A 22,485-nucleotide genomic window follows, 5' to 3' on the forward strand; every position below is an offset into this window, starting at 1 on the left:
ATGATACCAAATTGAAGTAAATACTAAGTTCAAGTTTAACAAATTCCAATCTCTATTATGTTTTAAAGATTTGTAGTTTTGTTTAAAACGTATGATTTGGACATCCATTGAGGACTTGTGGTGGTCATACATAACTTCACTAAGCATATTGGTTGTGGTGGTCCGGTGGAAACATCAAAATCAAAAGGAAAGATATCATAATATATTAGTGGGCGACGTGAAGCATGCGAAGATCCAACGTTGATATTAACCGGGATGAAGTACATTACACCTGAGAAGAGCTCTACGAATATTTGATCAAATTATAAACGAGTCATTCTCCAACCCACCAATACCAATAAACCAAACTTATTGGCAAATTTATTGGTATTGGGGTGCAAAAGAGTTGAGCCTATCTAAGTTTGAGCTCGACTTGTGAGTAGTTTTTCAAACTTGAGCTCAATCTAATTTTAACTCGTTTGTTGTTTATCAACTCTTGATGCCAGTTTGGTATACTTCTCAAACAAATACTAGTCTTCATACTTGCAACATGAGTTACTTGACCTCAATGATTAAAGGTGGGATTTAACCCTTAGTACCAAATAGGCAAATACTTGAATAAACGAGAAGGCACTTGGCAAATTTATAACCAGAAAAGAGTATATTTTACATTTAAAATATTAAAAAGAAACCTTAATTTAAAATGTTAATGCAAAAATATATACTTAACTTAAAATATTGTATTTATGTACTTTGTTTGGATACACAATTGTCACACACATGATATTCACATGTGTATACATATGTGTTCATACATTATATGTACATATACTTGCATATATGCATATTTTTAATTTTTTTAAGAAAAACTAGACTCAAAGGATATAATAATAAAATTAAAAAGAAAATGTAAGGGTAAATAAATAAATCATGGTTTTATTAAACTTTATCCCGATGCATTGAATTGCAATATTCGGGAGTGGCTTTCTCAATATTATGTTATTGATTCTAAAAATAATGTGGTCTTATCAATAACTTTTTTTTTGATTGACAAATAATTATAGTTAATAAAATTAATTATTAAAATACAATTATAACTGTATGTTACTGTTATAAATAGCAAGAAATTAAAAAGATAAAATAGTTAAAGATTGAAAAATAAATAGTATTAATAAATTACCATATATAAAAAAATGAATTAATAATTATATAATGTATGAGGATTAAGAATTAGCATATTTAAATAACTGAATTATTAGTTAAATATTTTGCGAGGATTAACGTGAACGTGACACATAAGCAAAAGCATTATTTTTTCATACAAATTATAGATTAAAAAACAGAGAATATGATGCATAGTTGTTTTTAACGCTTTTATCTATAATTTAGATATATTAGATATAAAATGTAAAATAGAGAATAAAATATGAATGCTCTAAGTTGCGTTTTTAGTGATGTAAATTAGTGTCTCGGCCATAAGATTTTGTAATTGAAATAAAAAAATCATTTCGAAATCAAAATTTTGAATTTGGTTTGAACTCAAATTTACTTAAACTACACGAGTTATAAGAAAAATATAATATAATAAAAACAAAAATTTGAATTCGATTCAACCCAAATTTAAACCAACTTGGATGATATTCCAATTCGAAAATCCAAAAAATGGATTCAAATTCTTAATTTAGACTCGATTTGCATGATGTTCAAAAAACCCACAGCTCGTGTCTAACTCAGAATAAAACTTGATTATTAAACAAGCCGAGCCGAGCTTGAGCCTAAGCCGTCTATGCTCATTGGCTTGTTGATTTAAATAATAATCTCAATTAAAATCCAAATAAAATAACAATAAAGAGCCAAACACTGCTTATTAATTATTAATTTAACTTGATAATAAAATATTAAAAACTAGTTGCAATTATAACCTCCACTATCCACATGAGCTTTTAAACAGCGAATATCTCTCTCAACGACTCATGAAAAATGGTTTCAATGTGCATGCTATTGTTATTAATATTACTACTACCAGTTTCGATATTATCTTTACCGGACTGTACCTTTCAGGCTGTATTTAACTTCGGTGATTCAAATTCCGATGCCGGTGGTTTATCGGCGGTGTTCGGACAGTTTCCTCCGCCTAACGGGGATACATTCTTTCATTCTCCAGCTGGCCGCCACAGTGATGGCCGTCTTCTTATCGATTTCATAGGTACATTATTGTTATTATTATTATTATTATTATTAGCTTTATTGGATTTTAATAATCTCGTAATAGCTATAGGCCGATAATAATCTCAAATGAGTTTATCGTCACTGGTTGTCACAAATTTAAAAAAATTGGCTCCAAATGTTCACCGTTAAAAAAAAAGGTTAACGATGCCGTTAACTTTTTTCTAAATTTCAACGGGGACCACTTGGAGTCAATTTTTTTAAATTTGAGACAACCGGTGGCGATAAACTCAATTGAGATTATTACGGCCGATAGCTTTAACGAGATTATTAAAATCCAATAGACGTTATTATTATTTTTATTATTATTGGAACGGCAACTTGGGTGGAAACGGCTAGTGAGCTACGCGAGCTCGGATCGATAAATGAGTCGAGCTGGAGCCTCAGATAAAACTTGTTTAGTTATTGAACCTGAACTCGAGCCTTGAACTTTGGCTCGTTTTAGGTACTCCACAAGCTCAAGTCGAGCTTAGGTTTGTTTAAAGGTTTTTCAAAATATATTATACACATATATAACAATATGAATCATTAATAATAATAATAAACGAGCCGAGACCGAGCTTTGAAAAACAACTCATAAGTCGAGTTCGAGCTTTACGCCCAAGGCTCGAAATGAGCTGGGCCTGATCGCAAGCTCTCATAAGTGAAAACTATCCAAGATCGAGCCTACATTAGAACAGACTCGACTCGGCTCGTTTACACCCTGATTCTTAAACTCACCATTCTTGTTTGGGTTAACCTTTTTTCTATTTTTTATTTATTTTCTCCTTAGAATAATATATAACATTATTAAAAGTGGACCTTTTTCAACAACCTCCGTCAACGATTAGTGTAACTTTTAATATAAAACAAGTTGCATTTTTATAATCATAAGGACAGCGTGACAGTTTTAACTTTTATTTTCCAGATATTCTGCTCATAAAAACAAGACTTTTTTTTTTTTTTTAATAAAATTAGAATATTGTAAGTTGTTTTGGAATAACAAAAAATGAATGTTGGATATAGGCGGAGTTACTTGTGAGATTTTCCTTGACAATGTAACGAAAGTTAACGGTGTCATTGATCATTTGCGATGAGAAGTTATTATGGATCAATAAATAATAGTTCGAATAATTATAATCATTTTCCGTTATTTATTATTTAATAATATGCATAAGGATATATCAAAAATGAAAAAAAAATGTATATATATATATATAGGTTCCTAGAAAGTGAATCAGGAATAATTATTTCTCTTAACAATTTTATTAAATGTTTTATTTTCAAAATTTCAGCTGAAGGTTTAGGATTACCTTATCTTAGTCCGTTTCTGGACGCAATAGGTACAAATTTTAGCCATGGAGCCAATTATGCAACATCAGGATCCACAGTCCGGCGTCAAAACACTACCATTTTTCAAAGCGGGTATAGCCCGATTTCCTTAGACGTCCAGTATGCCGAATTCTCTGATTTCTTGAAGAGATCACAAATAATCCGTGAAAAAGGTACTTAATATTGCTTAATATACGGTTATTTAAAACTGGTGAATATTGAAAACGCGACACGTCACACATATCATATTATGTACATCATACATTAAAAATGTCGCATGACCATGTTGCAGGAGACGTTTTTAAGAGCCTGTTACCAGAAAAGTACAAGTTTTCTAGTGCATTGTATACATTTGATATAGGCCAAAACGATCTCACCGCTGGTTACAAGCTTAATATGACTACTGAGCAAGTAAAGTTATATGTTCCCGACGTTATATCGCAGTTTACGACTGTCATCAAGGTGAGAGACAAGTTTTCTGTTGTTTGAATTTGTGTTCAAGTCACAATAAAGAACTTAATTTGAATATTATGACCTATATTATATGCTACTTCTTTTAATCTAATTTGAGACATTTATACATTCATCTCACTAAAATTTATTTTTCAAAAATGTAAACAGTTGATTAAGTCAACTTGTAGAAACCAAAGGTGTTAAAAACCTTTGAAACTGTCTAAACTGAAGCAAGTTGGCCAGCTTGAGATTCAAACGGTTTGTTTTTCATGATTTGATGGTTTAACTGTTCGGTTTGAACTTTAAAATTTGGAAACCATATTTTAACCTTTATTATATATACTTTTAAAATATGTTGTTATGCATATGTAATCATTATATAAAGCATTAATATTATTTTAAAATTTTAATAAAACTAATGATTTTAATTTTATTTTTTTTAAAAAATAGTTCAAAATTCAAACAGCAAAAACCGAATGTTAAACCGTCAAAGCGGTAAAACTGGCTGGTCCTACCGACCCACCTGGCCGACTGGTTTTGTTTATCCTTTTCCAAAACCATAGTTAGCAGTTCGGCCTAGAGTTTTCGTCAAAACTGCACCGTGAACACCCGTAAATACTATATTCTGCTGTCCATTTTATTAGTTTTTTTATTATGATTATTCTGTATCTAAGATTAGTTAATATGTTCTTGTATCACAATGTGTATGCACTAGGTGGCAGAGCATTTTGGATACACAACACAGGACCAGTTGGTTGCTTGCCTTATATCATGGATACGCGCCCGATCACTGCAGCACAGGTGGATCCACACGGTTGTGCCGCCCCGTTTAACGGTGTTTCACAATATTTTAACCAGAAACTCAAGGAAGCTGTAATACAACTCCGTAAAGAGCTTCATTCGGCAGCCATTTCCTATGTTGATATCTATTCGGTTAAATATTCACTTATCGCGCAAGCAAAAAAGCTCGGTAAGTCTTTGCTTTAATTAAGGGTGCCTATAGAGCTCGGCTTGTTTCTAGCTCTATATATAAAGCTAGAGCCCGCCTTGTTTAACTTACAAGAGCTAGAGTTCAAGCTCTCGGCTCGTTTCGAGCTCTATTTTACGGCTCAAGCTAGGACCGGTTAATTTTTTTTTATTAATTAATTTATATACATTTATAACTATTTATATATGTATACTTTAGTTATAAAATTTACATATAACTAATATATGTTAACGTTTAGAGATTTTTTTATCAAAATTATATATATAATAACTATTATAAAAATATATATTTAATATATTAAATAAAGTTATATAAATAATAGGCATTTTAGGCTTGCGAGCCAGCTCGAGGTCGATAACTGAAGCTCATGCTTGGGCTTGTGTATTAAACAAGCTTAGGCTCGATTTGAGCTTATATAGAGGCATCAAGCCGATCTTGAGTAGCTCACAAATCGCTGTAATTTCCGTTACATGTCAAAACGTGCCTGGTTAACCCCAAAACGGGTCATGGTGATTTTCAGTACATTTGAATAAAACATTTTAATACACTTTCACCGACTTTCAACCCGTTTGTCCAATTAGATTAAAAACATAACCCAAATCAATATGTTCAAAACTAAACGGGCCAAACATGTCAACTCTGTTGTTAAGGATTCGGTGATCCGTTCTTGGTGTGTTGTGGGCACGGAGGAAAGTACAACTTCAACAATGCAAGGAGGTGTGGGACCACAGAAATGGTTAAAGGTAAAGAAATCTTGATTGCAAATTCTTGCAAAGATCCGTCATCACGGAGCAGCTGGGACGGGATCCACTTCACCGAGGCTGCTAACAGATGGATGTACAGTCAGATTGCTGATGGGGCATTTTCGGATCCACCTGTTCCATTAAAGATGGCTTGTCACATAAATAAGTGAATGTAAGTTACTAAGTTGAATGTGTGAACCATTGAATGTGTGAACCACAAAACAAAACGAACTGGAACCAAATAACCAGGGTAACCGAACAATTTGTGCGGTTATGTCGTGTGTTTTTTGGTTTCGGTTGAGATATTGTTTCGATTTGCATTTGTGTTAGAATTTTTCAGTTCTATCTAATAATATAATTTTTCAGTTTTACCATTATTAACCAAGATCTTTGTATTAGAACTTTTAGTAAGATTAGAATTCTAGACACGTGTCACGGTCTGGCTGGATCGCTCGTGGGAACGATGCACGGTTTCATACTAGTGTTGCACAAAATTTGTTCTCTCTCATTTGAGCTATTCAAGCAAGTTCTTCATGTCATTTTTCCTTGAGCCTCTTGCAAGAATGAATAAAAGCTTTAATATTATCATCACATTCAACATGGTCCCATACTCTAAATTCTAAAATACCATCCACATGAAGTGAGTTCATAAAGATGCAAAAGAAGTGGTGTTTGAAGGGTTCATTGTAATATTCCTATTCAACACTTTGTGAGATGTTGAAGGGGAACATTACTCATTAGTGAGAATACGTAAAGGCGATTACTACCTTGCTAAGTAAAATAACCGGTGAAGATAAACTCTTGGTGGATATCGACGAGTGGATGTTACATAAATGAGTCACTATAAAATTTTGTGGACGATAAATTTCTAAACAACCTACTTACCCTCGCTATGTACTTACACTTCCCGTGTTGTATTTTACCTTAGACTATATGCTAAACAAATATTAGCCATGGGTAAACCCGAACCTGATGTATACCCTGACTTTCACATTCGGCATAATGCTAACATACTACAACATGCAATCAACTTTTACATGCCCAGACAATTCACTAAACTAATATTACAATACAATAGTAGTTTCTAACGAACTATACGTTTATAAACTTCGAATCTACACACCGAATTATACTTTATATAACTTAATAAAATTTGCTTCTACATTTAGTTCTTAAGTCATTTTAGTTTAATGAGTTACCCAACAAATACTTTTTTTAGTGTAACAATTCAAGTCAAAACAATATTAGATCTATGACATAGTCAAGATTACAACATCATAATAACAAGTAGAGAGATAATATAAAGGTCCCACACATTGTTATTTGACAAAATCAAAAAACTCCAACCAATATTAATCTAACAAGCATGATCCAAAAAGAAAGTTAATATTGGAAGGCCGAATAACTTGTAAATATATCTAACGACAAAAAGACTAGGGTATATTTAACAAGGAGCTTTTAGAAGCTTTTAAAAGCTTCAAACTTTAAGCTTTTAAGAAAAAGCTAATATTTAATAAAAATCTTTGTTTGGTTGGAGTAGCTTTAAGCTTTTAGATTTGTAGAAAAAGCTCAATATTTGAACGCTAGTATTGGTAGCTTTTTAGAAAAAACTAGCTACAAGCTTTTACATTTGAATTTACAAGTTTGACTCTTGAACTTATATCAACTTTTGTTAATTTATATAATAGTTACACATTCAAACCTTATTCAAAACTAACTACCCCACGACTTTTTTAGGAGCCATAACTTTTTCACACGTTAATAATTTTTTAAACAAATTACATCATAAAAACGAGCATTTTATTCTCTTTAATTTGAGTATGATATTGTCATATTTCTTTAACTTTAAAAAAATTAACATAATACGTGATTATCGGTTAGGATCGGTAAAAAGTCGAGTCAGGTGAGCTCGAGTCATGTGTAAGACCAAATTAGGAGTCAAGTCAGATTAACTTGAGTCATGTGTAAGACCAAATTAGAGTCAGAACACGTCGATACAAAAAGTGTTAAAAGTGGCAGAAGGTTAATCAGGCATCATATGGTGGCGTTGATAGTCGAAAGACAAGGGTACATGCACCAATCAGCCGGTGTCCCGATGGTTGAGTGCTATGTGCCTTAGTCCAAGGCTTGATGCAAAACTACTATCAAGCCGGGGGTCTCACCGGAAGCAGCCTCTCTATTCCTACGGGGTAGAGGTAAGGCTGTCTACATCTTACCCTCCTCAGACCCTACCATAGCTTTGCTATTGGTGGGATATACTGAGTACGATGATGATGATGATGATTCGTGTCGGTACGCTTTTGAGTCGAAAGGGGTCAGGTCAGAACATGTTTCAGCTAGTTTTGTTAAAAGCTTCTGCTACTCTGTCAAACACCTAAATATTTAAAAAGCTACAACTAACAGTTACCAGCTTCCAGCCTTCAGCTTCCAGTCTTCAGCTTACAGCTAACAGCTACCAGCTAGTTTTGCCAAACATACCGGGTATGTTTGGCAAAACTGGCTGGTAGCTGTAGCTGGAAGCTGTTGGCTATTAGCTGGAAGCTGGTGGCTGGTTAACATCGGGATACATTCATATTCCGATCCTAAGAAAACCCTCACATAAGGCCAACGTCTGTAAACACTCGTCCGAATACACAACATGTAGTGAATATAATTAATTATTAATTAGTAATTAATAATATAAAATTTATAACATTAAAGTAATAAAAGCCACCTCTCTCCTCCATAGCCCCTATATATCACCCTCCCATGAAGATATGATCCCAGCTAGGCCGCGCAAAATGAAGATATGATCCCAGCTAGGCCGCGCAAAATGAAGCTTTAGGGGAGCACAAGCAGTGTGCATGGAGTGGGCACACATGCTGCAATGATAGAACCACGCTGCTGCCGGGTTAAACTCACGCTCACAAATCTCACAAAAGTATTCGCCAATATGGTTCTCAGCGGGATAGTACCTCAGAGTCAGTGGATGTTTATCGTACTTGTGCCTTATCGTTCTAGGCAATAACAAAGCACAATTCAAATCCAGATAAAAATCACAAGTGGGACAACAAAACCCCATTCTATATATATGCTCCCTACATGCCTTACAATACGGTGGTGAAGCATTGAATCTTAATAGGAGATGGTTAGGGTGGGCTTCATGTGTGATTACATCAGGTATGAAGCCACAATGGATATCCACATAATATTCACATTGCATGCATCCATATGCAAAACCATTGCAACGTAACCAACAAATCTTACATCTAAACACACCTAAGGAGTTTGTAGGGTTCTTTGGCATGAAAACAAGCGTATGCTCTGGATGGTGGGGGTGGTCTTGTATTTGAGAGGGTAGCCTAGTGCACCACTCATGAAGAACAAAATCACAATCATGTTCGGAACACTTATAAAATGGCATACGGGTGATTGGTCTCACACATCCATCACAGAGTAGTTTCACTTTTTTCATGGGATCATGAAGAGAAACTGACCCATTAAGAATTGTGTCTAAAAGAACCGGTTGTGGATGACAAAACATTTTACCGTCAATCTCCCGTTTAATAACTAATTCACCTTTGTTTTTAAAATGATGCGTGAGAAGGTTGACATTTTCATCCGCAAATGGACAGTGAATTAGATTAGGATAATCATCGTCTTTGAAATTTTTGTAAGTTTTGTCAGAGCCTGATTAACGAATGAAATGTGGTAAGTTAAGTTCAAACTGACAAATGCAAAATCTACTATTAAAAAGAAAAGAATAAATAATAACTTGTGGGCATCAAGATAGAAGACATAAACGCATCTTTCCTTGAAGTCGCACAATCAACATGAACATAATATCGACATTTATCGCATCTGTAATGCCATAAGTAAGGACGATGGTCCGAATAGAAATAACGAGATTCTTTCTCACAAACTCTGCAACGTGGAAAAAACTTATCCTCTAAGTCAAGATAAGGAAAGGAATATGAAAGGGTAAGTAAATGAGAATGGCTGAAATTCTCATTTGTAGACTGTTGGATAAGTAACTTGGTTGGAAGCAAAGCGCAACTCAAATGGATCCTGAAGCAACATGTGGTACAGTGATAGAAGGTCCCGCTATGTTCATCACCACAAGCATTACAATTAGATATCGTCTTACCGTAATAACGTTGTAGTTGGTGAGGGTGACTTGGGTGGTCCATCTTCTGTACAGACATGGTTGCACATAATAGATTATGTCCATGTTGAACTCGAGGCGAGAACAATAGTAACGGTAGACATTTTTTCGCTTAAGCTGACACATATCACACTTCAATTCTATTGGTACATGGTACAATATAAGCTTGTAGTCGGGATGTAATGGGTGGTTTTGTTGAGTTCGAGGCAGTTCTGCACAGACGCTGTGTAGAGAGTAGTCACAATCGTTGCAGGTGTAGTAACATAGATGAAATGAATAGATCTCTTCATCACACATCTTGCATATGCCAAAATGGTCCTCTTCCACCACAATACGATCTTTCTCTTCATATTCATCTTCATCTCCCTCATCATTATCTTCTTTGTCTGAGTTTTTATCGTCGTACACATGCTGCAATTGGACAAGGTATAGCATATGCTCGTGACTGAAATGGTCAAGTTGTTCCATTGCAACTACATTATATAAAAAAAATACACGCGTTACAAAACTCAGATAACCACAAATACCCTCATATAATAATAAGTTTTTTTTTTTATAAAAAATAAGAAATCATATGTTGGAAATTAGGCCCAAGAACATGAACACGAAATTTGATCTCAAGTTCTCAACTCATATCTATTATAAATCTGTTTATATTAAATAATGTTTTAAAGATACTATAAATCAAATTCTAACTTCTATAATTCAAATAACTAGATAAACATAATACCTTTTTTAATTTTTTTTAAATCTGTAAATTTTAGAGATATATTTCATATTTAAAAGTAATGTTTACATCGATAAAAAAGGCAAAATGGACAACAAGTTGTGCTGCTACCAAACTGATAAGCATACTAATAAATTAAACATACCCCTTAACTCTTGTTTTGTTCACCCTATATATGACTTTCACATACTGACGATTAACTTCCAATGAAAATTAAGGATTGACGCTTTGGCCAGTGAAGATAGGACATGAATATATTATTTCAAAACTTTCTCTGAAGTTTTAGCTTACAAAAATACAAGTAATACCAATAATGCAGAAAATAAACTTCTATAACAAACTGCAAAAGACATCAGATTACGTTACACCGCGCATATCATATGATCAGTTTTCCTTATATTTCCCTACAGCAGGAATGTTTACTACGTCTAAATCATGCTGGAACTAAAAAAGTTTAAAATAATGTAAAATTGTTCTTACTAGTACATACTTTGGAAAATTGGTGTAAATATTAATCGTCCAAAGTCCAAACGAATAAAACTCGAAACACAAGAGACGTACCTGGTGGAGAGCAGTATTGCAGAGAAAGAGTCTCCAGCAAATTGAATAAGGAAACTATAAAAAGAAGAGAGTGATATGATAGATGGATGTGTTAGCGAATGAAGACGAGAACGGAATGCATGAATAAATAGTGGTGATGATCATTAAGAATATTGTTGATTACACGAAAGGAATTTGGGTTGAAAAGAGATACTTGGAGTTATTGAATGGAAAGCAATAACTCATTTTTCTCAACTACAAGTCTCATGCAAATGACTACAAAGTTCAAAAAAGATTAATTGACATTACTTAAAATAATGTATAAAACGCCCGAATTCCTTTGACATTGTTTTCAAATTACTAAAAGGTCGTATTTTCTCGGTGACTTTTCAGTTTCACCACCAAACGTTAAAAATTTTGGGTCGGGTCGTGTGAGGTGTAGCTAAATTAAACAAGGGCGGTTAAACTTTTAATTTAAACTTCGAAACACCTAAAATTCAAATGAACTGTATAGATTAATTTCAAAAGTAACCTCATGATCAAAGGGAGTTATCACCTCTAACAGACAATTAGAACTGGCTGCATATGTGGTAAGCATATATATGATGAGTCTTAAAACACTTTAATTGTTGGTAAGGACAAAAAAATCTTCATTAGGCTGTCTTGATTTCCTGGATGTCATTCAATATTGATTTGGTTTCATTCACCAAAACAATATCCTTAACACATAAGTCAAAGACAACAACAAAAAGAAAAGAAAACGTTTAAATTGGATGTTTTATGTATTTATTCTTTCCAATCACGGTGGTAACAGTTTTTCAACCTACAGAAAAATATATTAGCATAAAAAGGAATAGCAGCACATGCATTTAATAACTATTAAGGTGCTATACTTGAATAGTTACTCATGCAAGTAAAATAAAAGCTTGGGCCGTTCAAAAAAAAGTAATAACTAAAAAAAAACTTGAATTAACATCCTTGTGAATGGTGATCAATAGGATGAGTTTAGAACATCTAATGCTAGATGCTATTAGTTTTAGCAAATATGAATGCAAGCGAACTGAGCGTTTAGGGAATCACTTATAATATGTTTGGTGGGAAATTCATTTATGTTTGGTTATATAATAAACGAATGGATATGGGTATATAATAAGTTAAACGGACATACATGTAATATCAAATTTTGTACGAATTCTTGAAATAATATCATGATAATATGCATAAGGAATATTTTATTATAACAATATAAATATTATTACGATCATTAAACCGTAGCATTCACTACATAATTTTTTTTTCTTGCCGGATGGATTTCTTCTTCACCCTCATTTTCATTGCAAAACTAAAAAAAAATTATAATAAATTGGCAGGTAAACAAGCTACATAATTTATAAATGTTATATTTTCAAATATATATTTTTCATTTTCAACTCTTAATAACATTAAATATCATATCGTTATATAAGTTGGTTGTGGCTCAGTGGTAGAGCACTCACTTTACAAGTGAGAGGTAGGGGGATCAAACTTCACTACCACCAACTTATATGGGAGATATGAGGGATGACCCTGACTTGCCAGGGTTCGAGTCCTGATCTCACATGGTTTTACCGGCTTCTCGCTGTCGTGCCGTTTGGCGGGCGTGAGGGTCGGGTTTTATCCGGTGAATCCCTCAATAGGTGGACCGCTAGGGGCTCCGTCCGTCCGGACTAGTGGCCGGCTCGGGCTACCTTTAGCCAATGGGCGCCGCGTACGGTGTACCCGGCGTTACTTAGTTGACCGTTAAAAAAATTAAATATCGTTATCAAAAAATTAAAATCTAAACGATGATTGCCTATTGGCTACTTGTCTCTTGACCCCATTTGCCAGCCACCAATGAACACAGCCACCTTAAAGATATCATAAGAAATTGTTTTTGACTAATTATCTTAAGAAAATAATAATAACAATCTAGGATAATAATCCAATATTATTTTGTGTGACTCGTCAAACATATAGTCCAGTCGTAATCCACTATAATTCATCATCCCAAACCTTTCCACTATAATAATAATAATAACTAGATCTAGATCTGTTACTGCCAGTGGTTGCCGTTATGCACGAGGTAACTCCGGCTAGGGTTTCCATAACCATACGCATAACAGTTAACCTTTCCGGCACCGGGCGGACTTGTTGTACGACGGCGTCACCGGTGGCTTTGAGAGGTGATAGAAGCAGCGGTTTGCGGCGGCGAGAGGCGATTTCGGCGATCCGGTGGAGGCTGAAGATCCGGTGGCGGTGGTGATCTTGAGAAACGCTTTGATTTTGAGAGATTTGGATTGACGAGTGGATTCACGATCGTATACTTCGATTAGGTCTTCGTCCGAAGTGACGGTTACGAGTGCGTCTAGATCTTCAGTCGGTAATTGACACCGTACGGTTACGGTTACTATGCTTGAGCTTCCTGAAGAGGTAGGTCCCAGCAGAGCCCAGTTGGACCCGCAGGACTCACCTTGAAGAGATGTCTGCGCGGAAACCAACTGGATCCGCAGGACCCACCATGCTCAGAGACGTGACGTTAATTGTAAATTTGGCAATTAACGTAAATTTGGCAAAATGGTAAATTTGGCAAAAATAATGAATTTAGGTATAAATAATTTTGTTAATTGTAATATAATAGACTATTATATGTTTGACCAAAAATATTTGAGTTACATATTTATTAAATTCTTATAATTATTTAATATAAAATATAAAAAAAAAAATTTAGGAATTCGGTTCGGTTCAGTTTTTTCGGTTTGGATTTTTCGATTTTTTTCGGTTGCAGATCGGTTTTTCCGGTTTTTTGCACACCCGCCATCTCTAACCGAAAGACTTTCAAGATGCAAGCTTTCAAGGTTTTACAAAGATTATCATGTAACTCTAACCAAATTATATTATATTTAGTTTGTTTATAGTGCTCCAAACCCCGGAGAAGCCGCAGCCGCCGCCGCCGCACCGATTGCTGTTTTCATGGGCGTCACACTCATAACTTTTGCAGCTTTTCCTTTAAGCAACAAACCACCAATAGCACTAGCTCAAGCTTTAGGATGTGGCACTCTAGGTGCATTCCTTGTCAACAACGTCATCCGAAAACAGCTCGGTCACCTCATAGACAAGGCAAAGTCAACCCATCACGAGTCACACGAGTCACAGGAAGAGTCAACACCTAAACCCATCGGTTTCCTATCAGATATCGCGGGCCCCACCGGGACACAACTCAAGATAGTCTACGGTGTGTTCGGCTACATGCAGATTCTATCCGCCTGCTTCATGTCATTCGCGCACGGAGGGAATGACGTGTCGAATGCGATCGGCTCGTTAGCTGCAGCTCTTTCTATACTACAAGGTGGGGCCACCGGGGCCGAAATAGTCATTCCACTTGATGTTCTTGCATGGGGTGGGTTTGGGATTGTTGCAGGGCTTATGATGTGGGGGTACAGAGTGATTGCTACGATCGGGAAAAAGATCACGGAACTAACTCCTACAAGAGGATTTGCAGCCGAGTTTGCGGCTGCTTCGGTTGTACTCTTTGCATCAAAACTTTGACTTCCTATATCAGCTACACATACTCTTGTGGGTGCAGTTATGGGGGTTGGGTTTGCTAGAGGACTTAATAGTGTGAGAGCAGAAACCGTGCGGGAAATTGTTACTTCATGGGTGGTTACTATTCCGGTTGGTGCAGTGTTTGCAGTGGTTTACACATGGATTCTGAAGAAACACTAATCGACCCCGGGCAGATTACGGATAATCTGGGGGTTATATAGATGTTTCCCACGAGGATGAGGTCCAGCAAAGAAAGTTGTTCTTCAGGTGACCTGCAAAACAGACACCGTAAGCTCGTCACTGAGAAGGGGGGGTTCCGCCTTGTGACCACCCTCCGGCGTGAGAATCAGACTAGATTGCTCTGAATATAAGTGTATATTAAGAGATTGCTAGAGAAGATAATGAGATATCAGATGATGATGTCCTTACCATTCCAAGGTGTTGGAGTATTTATAGCCGAAGGTAGGTTTCCAAGAAGGTACAGCCGGCTGAATAGTATTCCTGTTCTACCAACAGTGGGCTACGCACAAGCCATGCTGGTTGGTGGATAGGCTGCGGCCGATAGTGACAAGGCCGGCTGTATACTGTTCCTTTTGGCTATGCACTGTTCCACCAACTGTAGGCTACGCACGTCCCATAGTAAGGGTTGGTGAGTAGGCAGCGGCTAATAGTGACAAACAGTACTAGAGGGTGCTCCTCCTCGTACTGTTGTCGGTGAGCTGTCACCCTGTGATTGGTTCATGGGCTGTTTTGGTCAGATCGTCTGTTTTGCCCATACCTTGGCAGGTATAGTACAAAAGATCTTCCAGAAGCATATGGACTGGCTCATTTGGGCGGGAGTATTCCCGCCTTGCTCATTCCTTCAGGTGACATTACTGAAGTATCAAGAGTTAGTGCCTTGTGCGTGTAGCCTTGCTATCAGTGCGGGTAGCCTTCCCTGATGGCTTGTATCCGCAGCTGCGGGAACAAGCGGGGTACTTTACCATTGGGAGGCTTTCCCTGCGGGAACAGCTGGCGTACTGCGCGTAAGGTCTTCATCTCTGAGCATGGTGGGTCCTGCGGAAGCAGTTGGTCGTTGCGCAGACGTCCCTCTTCAAGGTGAGTCTTGCGGGTCCAACTGGGCTCTGCTGGGACCTACCTCTTCAAGTCCCCCCAGTCCAATGTTCTTCTCATGAATTATTAATAAGTGAGGTGAACTTTTGGACTTTAGCAAGGGGTTTTGAAAAGGGTTTTTAGTTTTAAGGTTTTCCGTGGGGATTCTTCCCGCGGTTTTCCTAATGTCACGCAGAAATTCCCGACTTTTCTGCTTGATCTTTGGGTATGAAGCGGGTAGGTCTGTAACCTCCTCGCAAGTCAGGAGCGTTGAGTCCCACTTGTGTGGATTCTCCATGGGGTTTTGGTAGTTTTGAACATAGTTATCAATTATGTTAAAACCACCAATTCCATCTTGGAGTTTCAAACAATATAGTTCTCGACGTTCCCGCTACTCGGGGATGTTATTCCCGTTTCCGCAAGCATGGCCCAGAAGATCCTTCTTGGTTTGAATTCCCTGCGGAGCGCTAAGTATGTGAAGGGTTTTGCCTTGATACTGTACCCGCACTCGTCTTACGGTTACTTTACTTCCAAGGTATTCCTGGCGTCAATTCCCTGCGGGTGCTAAGTATGTGAAGGGTTTTGCCTTAACACTGTACCCGCACCTGTCTTATAGTTACTTGGTTGCCAAGGTAAGGGGTATTTTCCCGCTTACTTTTGAATCTTCTTGAAATTTTGAAATTCGAAGAGTTTGTGAAAGGATAAGAACAGTCCAAACTATTGAAACGTCGTCCGACGGTTTCTTCTGACAGTGTCAGGACGTGCAGGAAGTTATGGCGACGTGACAGTATATGGTCATTCCAGGCGCTTTTTCAGGCGCGTGGGCGCGAATTTTCGGGCGCGTGGCCGCGAAATTAATGGCACGCGTCCTTTGAACAGCTGTTGCCAGCTTGCTTATTGCCACGTGTCATAGTTTCATTGCACCTGCGATTTCTCTCTCTTCCGCATTAAATTCATCGCATTAATTGCGATTAGTATATAAAGGGGGAGAGGGTCCTTTGCAATCCACACTTTCACTTTTCTCTTCATCTTCAAAACGATTTCCGGCGAATACTCACATTTTCAGTCGAGCATTCTCTTGAAATCGTTCTCTTCTTTCATACCTGCAAGATGTCTTCTGCTCACGATCTTGAGGCTACAGCCCAGGAGGCTGGGGTGTACGCCGAGAACCCGTCATCCACGTCCGACAAGGATGACAAGAGTACTGCTGGCGAGTGCCAGTGTGCTCTGCCTGTCGATCTATATCAGTACATCGTCAGGAAGTTCATGCTCGAGTCTTTCGAGCCTGAGTTTCCTGAACCTCACCAGACGGTGTATGATGCCCCCAGAGGCAAGATCGGGGTATATGCCGCATTCTTTGTCTATGGGAATCTTAGGTTCCCCTTGACGAAGTTTGTGTACCGTGTTCTGGAGAGGCACGGTGTACACCTGACCTAGGTACACCCGATGGCGATCGCGAAGATTCGCCACTTCGAGTGGGTGTGCCGGATTCTGGGCGTTGAGCCCTTCGTCGACCGCCTGATGACCTTCTACTCTTGGAGGTGCATCCAGGGGTGGTATACTCTGATAACCCGGATCAAGGGTTTGAAGATTTGCGCAACCGAGCGCAGTCTTCGTTCATGGAAGCGGGAGTTCTTTTATATCTCCGCTCGCGCCATCCCCCTTGCCATGAAGTTCAAGAATGGGCAAGCACTCCCCAGCCTTCACGCCTCCAACTACCAGGAGGCGGAATGGTTCTCAAAGATTTCCCGAGTCCAATCTCCGGTTTACCGCTTTGCGGAGTCCGGGATGGTGATGCTCGGGATGAGCCGGGTGTGGAAGGATGCGGAGGCGCAAAAGATCCCGATCGTCCTTGAATACGGTTTGAACTCTGTCCCTTACGGTATGCTCTGTCTTCTTTGTTTATATAGGTTTGTCTTCTAACTGTTTTTCTTTTATTTCAGAGGGGAACGACTTGCAGTCGCTCCTGTATCCGCGGGAGGCTGATAGTCCCGCTCGGATGGGTACTCGTGCTCTAGATGAGAACGAGTTGACCATCCTTGAACAGACGGCGGATCGGTTCGTGGAGGTCTACCCGCCAGGCCACGAGATCCTGAGCGCCAGGCGGCCAGGTAAGGCGTTATTCAACCCTCGACCCCTCAATGCTGAAACCTCTGCCGGAATTCCTCTAATCTTGTGTTCTGATGAGGAATCCGCAGATGGTCCTCCGTTGGTGCGGAAGAAGAAGGCTGCCGGCGGGAAGGGGAAGGCGAAGGTGGCCTCCACTGCCGATCCGGTGCCTCGGTCTGATTCAGAGACCGAGAGCGAGGAGGTGGCGGGGAACCCTGGTGGTGATAAGACCACTGCTCCGGAGGCTGCAACGACTGTCACCTCCGGAGAGCCCAGGATGACGACGGTGAGCGGCGTAAAGAGGCCGGCTCCATCGGGTTCGTCCCCGCCTGTCCGCACTTTTAGGCTCAAGAAAACTCGTAAGTACAAACTTCCTTCATTTTTAACTTCATAGCTTTCCATCATTAATACTTATCTCCTTTGTGCAGGCGTGGATGCTACCGCATTCCAGGGTGGAGAGGGGAGGAGTACCTCCGGACCCATGACGGTAGGCTTGGTCAGCCTACCTGAGGCGACGACCCAGGCGGCTGCGCCTGCTTCAGTTGGTTCAGTTGCTCACCCCGTTGAGCCAACTGTTCCAACTGTGATGACATCACCGCCGACTGTCAGTGCCATATTTACTGAATCTTTCACTGAGACGGCGGCTACTTTTTCTGCGGACTCCGCCGCGGCGACCACGGTTGTGAGTTCACCTACGGTGAGTTCGCCTCCGTTGGTTTCTACTACCGCGGTGACCTTCACCATGCCTCCTCCGTCATCGGCAACGACGGCCGATCCTTCAGGTATGCTTGGGGCTTCTCGCCAACCTCTGCCTCCTTCCCATCTGCCTGACCTCTTGGACGGATTTCCCTTGGGTTCAGGTGATGGGTTTGGCGGCTATCGGCCTGTTGTCGACCCTACAGGTGCGTATGGTTCTTTTGGCCCTTTTTTTTTATATCATCTTTTCCTAAATGCTTTTTGTTTTTTGCAGTGTCGGATTCCAATGAAGTGTATGTTCCACGATGGAACATCCGCCGAGGAACAACCCTTCGCACGCCTGTGGAGTGCGTGGAGTGGGCTCGTCACGCAGCTCCCAGTTGTGCGTTGGGGGAAGCCATGGCTAGCTACCAGGATGGTAGGCTAACCAATGAGCTTCGGGTTCTCCTGGCCCGGATGCAGCCGCGCGTCGAGCTGCTTTGTCGTGAAAACGACAAGTTAAAAGCAGCTCGCATCCAAGAAGTAGCTCAGGCGCGGGTTGTCCGGGAGGAGAATAGGAGGCTTACCGCAGTGGCTGCGGGAAAGGAGAAGGCCTTCAAGGCCCTCGAGGTTGAAGTTCAGGCCCGGCTCGAGGCCCGTTCCAAGGCTGCCCAAGCTGTTAACGAACAGCTTCGGCTGGCTAAGGAAACTGCACGGAACGCAACCGAGAGGGCCACCAAGGCTGAAGCTGTTGCTGAGCCTCTACGCCTCGAGAATGAGGAACTTAAAGCCAAACTAGAGGCGCTCCAACAGGCTCATGATGCCTTGGCGATGGAAGACGCCAAGAAGCTCCAAGAGATCTTGGACCAGAGGGGCGTGCTTGACCACACTGAGCGGAAGCTAAAGGGCGTTGAAGAGGCTGCTGCAAAGGAAGTGTTGCTTGCCAACCTCAATAAAAGTGAAGCCGAACGCGCCCGTAACCAAGCTCAAGCCGCCCTCCAAGAGGCTCTGGTTGCCAAGGAATGGCTTCTTCGAGAAGCGTTGTCTCAGGTAAGTTTAACTTCATAATGTCTTTACGTTTTTCTTTGTAAATAGAAAATGTTTTGATACTTGTATTTTTTCTTGTAGGTTGTGCATCGAGTCTTTACGGACACATCATACGACGATGCCATGAGCGCAGCCCTCAACGCTTTTCATGAGGATGGGGAAAAGGCCGGCTTCCTGCTTGGTCTAGGGTTTGTTGAGAAAGGCATCCCGCCTTCCAACTTCCCTTTGTATGATGTGGATACTGAAGCTGTTTATGACCAAGCAGTGAACCAGTATGCCGCCTTCCCGCATCCGGTGGTGGAGAAGGTGAACGAAGTCGCTGCTGCTGATGATGGGCTAGCTATCCTTAAAGCTTTCCTTGAACCGCCACGCTCTACTGATGGTGCGGGTCCAAGTGGAAGTGGTCCTGAAGCTTGATCCTGAAGATCCCTTTCCACCATTAGAGTAGATTTTTAGTTTTGTATAGCTTCTTTTGTATGCGGGTATGCACCCATCAATCTTTGTAATATTTGAATTTTGATGGAATAAAGATTGTGTTAATTCCTTGCCTTGTTTATTTTACGCATGTTTTGATTTAACTTAGCAACTTCTTTAGTACTTAGATAAGTTAACTTTTTAACGTGGCAAATTATAAGTTTGTTTCGCTTCCTCTTTCATGATTGTGCGGGTATGACCGTCACTTACACTTAGTAGGATGGCTTAACTTTACTTATATCTGACCTGCGTGGAAGTTTTCCTCATCTTTTCCTTTGAAATTTTCTAAGTGTTTAGAATAAGTTAACCTTTGAACGTGGTAGATAATAGGTTGAAGTTTTGCCTCCTTGTTCGTGATTGTGCGGGTAAGACCGTCACTTGCACTTAGTAGGATGGCTAGACTTTGCCTACATCTGACCTGCGTGGAGGTTTTCCTTAAACTTTTGAAATTTTTACCGTTTTGTGTTTATGCGGGTTTTGCCGCCTTCCACACGTAATGACTTACTTCTTCCCATATTTATGCGGTGAATACCGGCACATCAGTGTGGGAAGTTCATAAGTATAAAGGTAAGGCTATCAACACATTGTGAAAGGAGAATCATTTCCATTAGAAGTGGCTCTAGGCCTTTTCTTTACAAGTTTGGAATTGATCTACATGTAACATTTGCGTAATTGAGCTCCATTCCATGTTCTTGGGATGGGAGTGCCATCGAGCCTTTCGAGCCGGTACGCGCCCTTTCCCAGAACTTCTTTGATAATGTATGGCCCTTCCCAGACCGGGGCCAGTTTTCCTGGGCGGTGTTGGTTCGAAGCCTCGTTGTTACGCAGTATGTAGTCTCCTACATTGAAGTTGCAGAGTTTTACCCGCGTGTTGTAGTACTTTTGCATTTGTCGCTTGTAGTTCTCTTCACGCACTGCGGCTAAGTCTCTGCGTTCCTCGGTTAGCATAAGGTCTAACCGTCTTTCCGCATCATTGTCTTCTGGCTGAATCAAGACCCTTGGTGAGGGTAAACCAATTTCGACCGGGACCATGGCTTCAGTGCCATAAGTGAGACTGAACGGGGTTTTTCCCGTACTGGCCTTTTTCAGCGTTCTGTTTGCCCAAAGGACGTGCGGAAGCTCGTCCACCCAGCCGGATCTGTGTTCCAAGAGTCTTTTCTTTATGCCTTCGACGATGCTCTTATTTGCTCTTTCTACCTCACCATTACCTTGCGGGTGCGCCACTGAGGTAAAAGTGTGGGTGATTTGGAGTTCTTCTAGCCACTTTTGTAGCTTCTTGTCAGCAAAGTTGGTGCCGTTATCGCTCACCAAATTCTGTGGAAGTCCAAAACGACAAATAATAAATTCCCAAATAAATTTTTTGATATGTTTCGCGGTTGTTTGGGCTAAGGGTTTTGCTTTTATCCACTTGGTGAAGTAGTCGATGGCTACCACTAGGAACTGAACATTTCCTGCTGCTGTAGGAAATGGGCCTGTCACATCGATGGCCCACTTCTGAAATGGCCATGCAGAGGTGACTGGAACAAGTTCATTCTTCGGGCGATGCGTGTTGGGTGCGTAGAGCTGACAAGACCTGCACTTTCTGATGTATGCAAGCGCATCTGTATGCATCCACGGCCAAAAGTATCCCGCGTTGTTTAGCTTAGCTACAACAGCGCGTGGACCTACGTGTACTCCACAGATGCCTTCGTGTACTTCCCTTAGGAGGTAGTCAGCATCTTGGTTGTCCACACATCTTAAGAGTGGGCCAAGAAAGTTACGTCTGTAAAGGATGTCATCGATGTGTTGATAATTCAGTGCTTTACAGCGTAGTTTTCTTGCCTGTGTTTTTGACTCTGGTAGTGTACCTGCCGCAAGGTAATTTATTATTGGTGTCATCCACGTTTCTATGCCGGTTTGGATGACACAAATTTCCTTGTGCGGGACTGAAGGTGCCTCGAGGAGTTCAATGCGGATGTCCTTTCCCAAGTGGGTGAAGGCTAATGATGCAAGCTTGCTTAACGCATCCGCAGATTTGTTTTCACTACGCTTGACATGTATGACTTTGCAATCGTTAAAATCGCGCATAAGGGTTTTTGCTTGTGCGAGGTACAGGGCCATTGTGTCGTTCACGGCCGTGTACGTCCCGTTGATTTGGTTGGCTACTAACATGGAATCCACGTGGGCTTCCAAGTGTTTCACTCCCATCTTACGCGCAATTCTCAGCCCGGCCAAGAATGCTTCATACTCGGCTTCGTTATTCGTACTTGGAAAATCCAGTCGAATAGCGTAAGTGTATTCTTGGCCTGCTGGGTTGGTTAGTTTCAGCCCTGCGCCTGAACCCTCGTTACTGGCTGCTCCATCAGTGTAGAGTCGCCAGACATCATTGATGTCCTGTGCTGGAGAGGGTTGAGCCTCTTCCTGGCACTCTTTTTCC

The 22,485-nt window shown here is 40.0% G+C and overlaps 2 protein-coding genes and 1 pseudogene across 2 annotated transcripts; 2 read left to right on the forward strand and 1 right to left on the reverse strand.

Moving 5' to 3' along the window:
- Window positions 1-1,779: 1,779 nt before the first annotated feature.
- On the forward strand, window positions 1,780-5,901 carry LOC143544939 (GDSL esterase/lipase At3g26430-like). The gene is made up of 5 exons (XM_077036912.1): window positions 1,780-2,185; window positions 3,480-3,689; window positions 3,809-3,978; window positions 4,669-4,939; window positions 5,608-5,901. The coding sequence occupies exons 1-5, from the start codon at window positions 1,960-1,962 to the stop codon at window positions 5,868-5,870; spliced, it is 1,140 nt and encodes a 379-aa protein (XP_076893027.1). The 5' UTR covers window positions 1,780-1,959; the 3' UTR covers window positions 5,871-5,901.
- A 2,530-nt stretch (window positions 5,902-8,431) lies between these two features.
- LOC143544989 (uncharacterized) lies at window positions 8,432-9,895 on the reverse strand. Its single transcript, XM_077036954.1, has 2 exons — window positions 9,455-9,895; window positions 8,432-9,369 (listed from the first exon to the last, which is right to left on the reverse strand). The coding sequence occupies exons 1-2, from the start codon at window positions 9,882-9,884 to the stop codon at window positions 8,432-8,434; spliced, it is 1,368 nt and encodes a 455-aa protein (XP_076893069.1). The 5' UTR covers window positions 9,885-9,895.
- Window positions 9,896-13,538: 3,643 nt separating this feature from the next.
- On the forward strand, window positions 13,539-14,852 carry LOC143544990 (inorganic phosphate transporter 2-1, chloroplastic pseudogene; annotated as a pseudogene).
- The last annotated feature ends 7,633 nt before the right edge of the window (window positions 14,853-22,485 follow it).

This window comes from Bidens hawaiensis, unplaced genomic scaffold, assembly GCF_021521415.1.
Source record: "Bidens hawaiensis isolate Kalapana, Puna unplaced genomic scaffold, B.hawaiensis_p1.1 tig00013805_1, whole genome shotgun sequence".
Lineage (NCBI taxonomy): Eukaryota > Viridiplantae > Streptophyta > Magnoliopsida > Asterales > Asteraceae > Bidens > Bidens hawaiensis.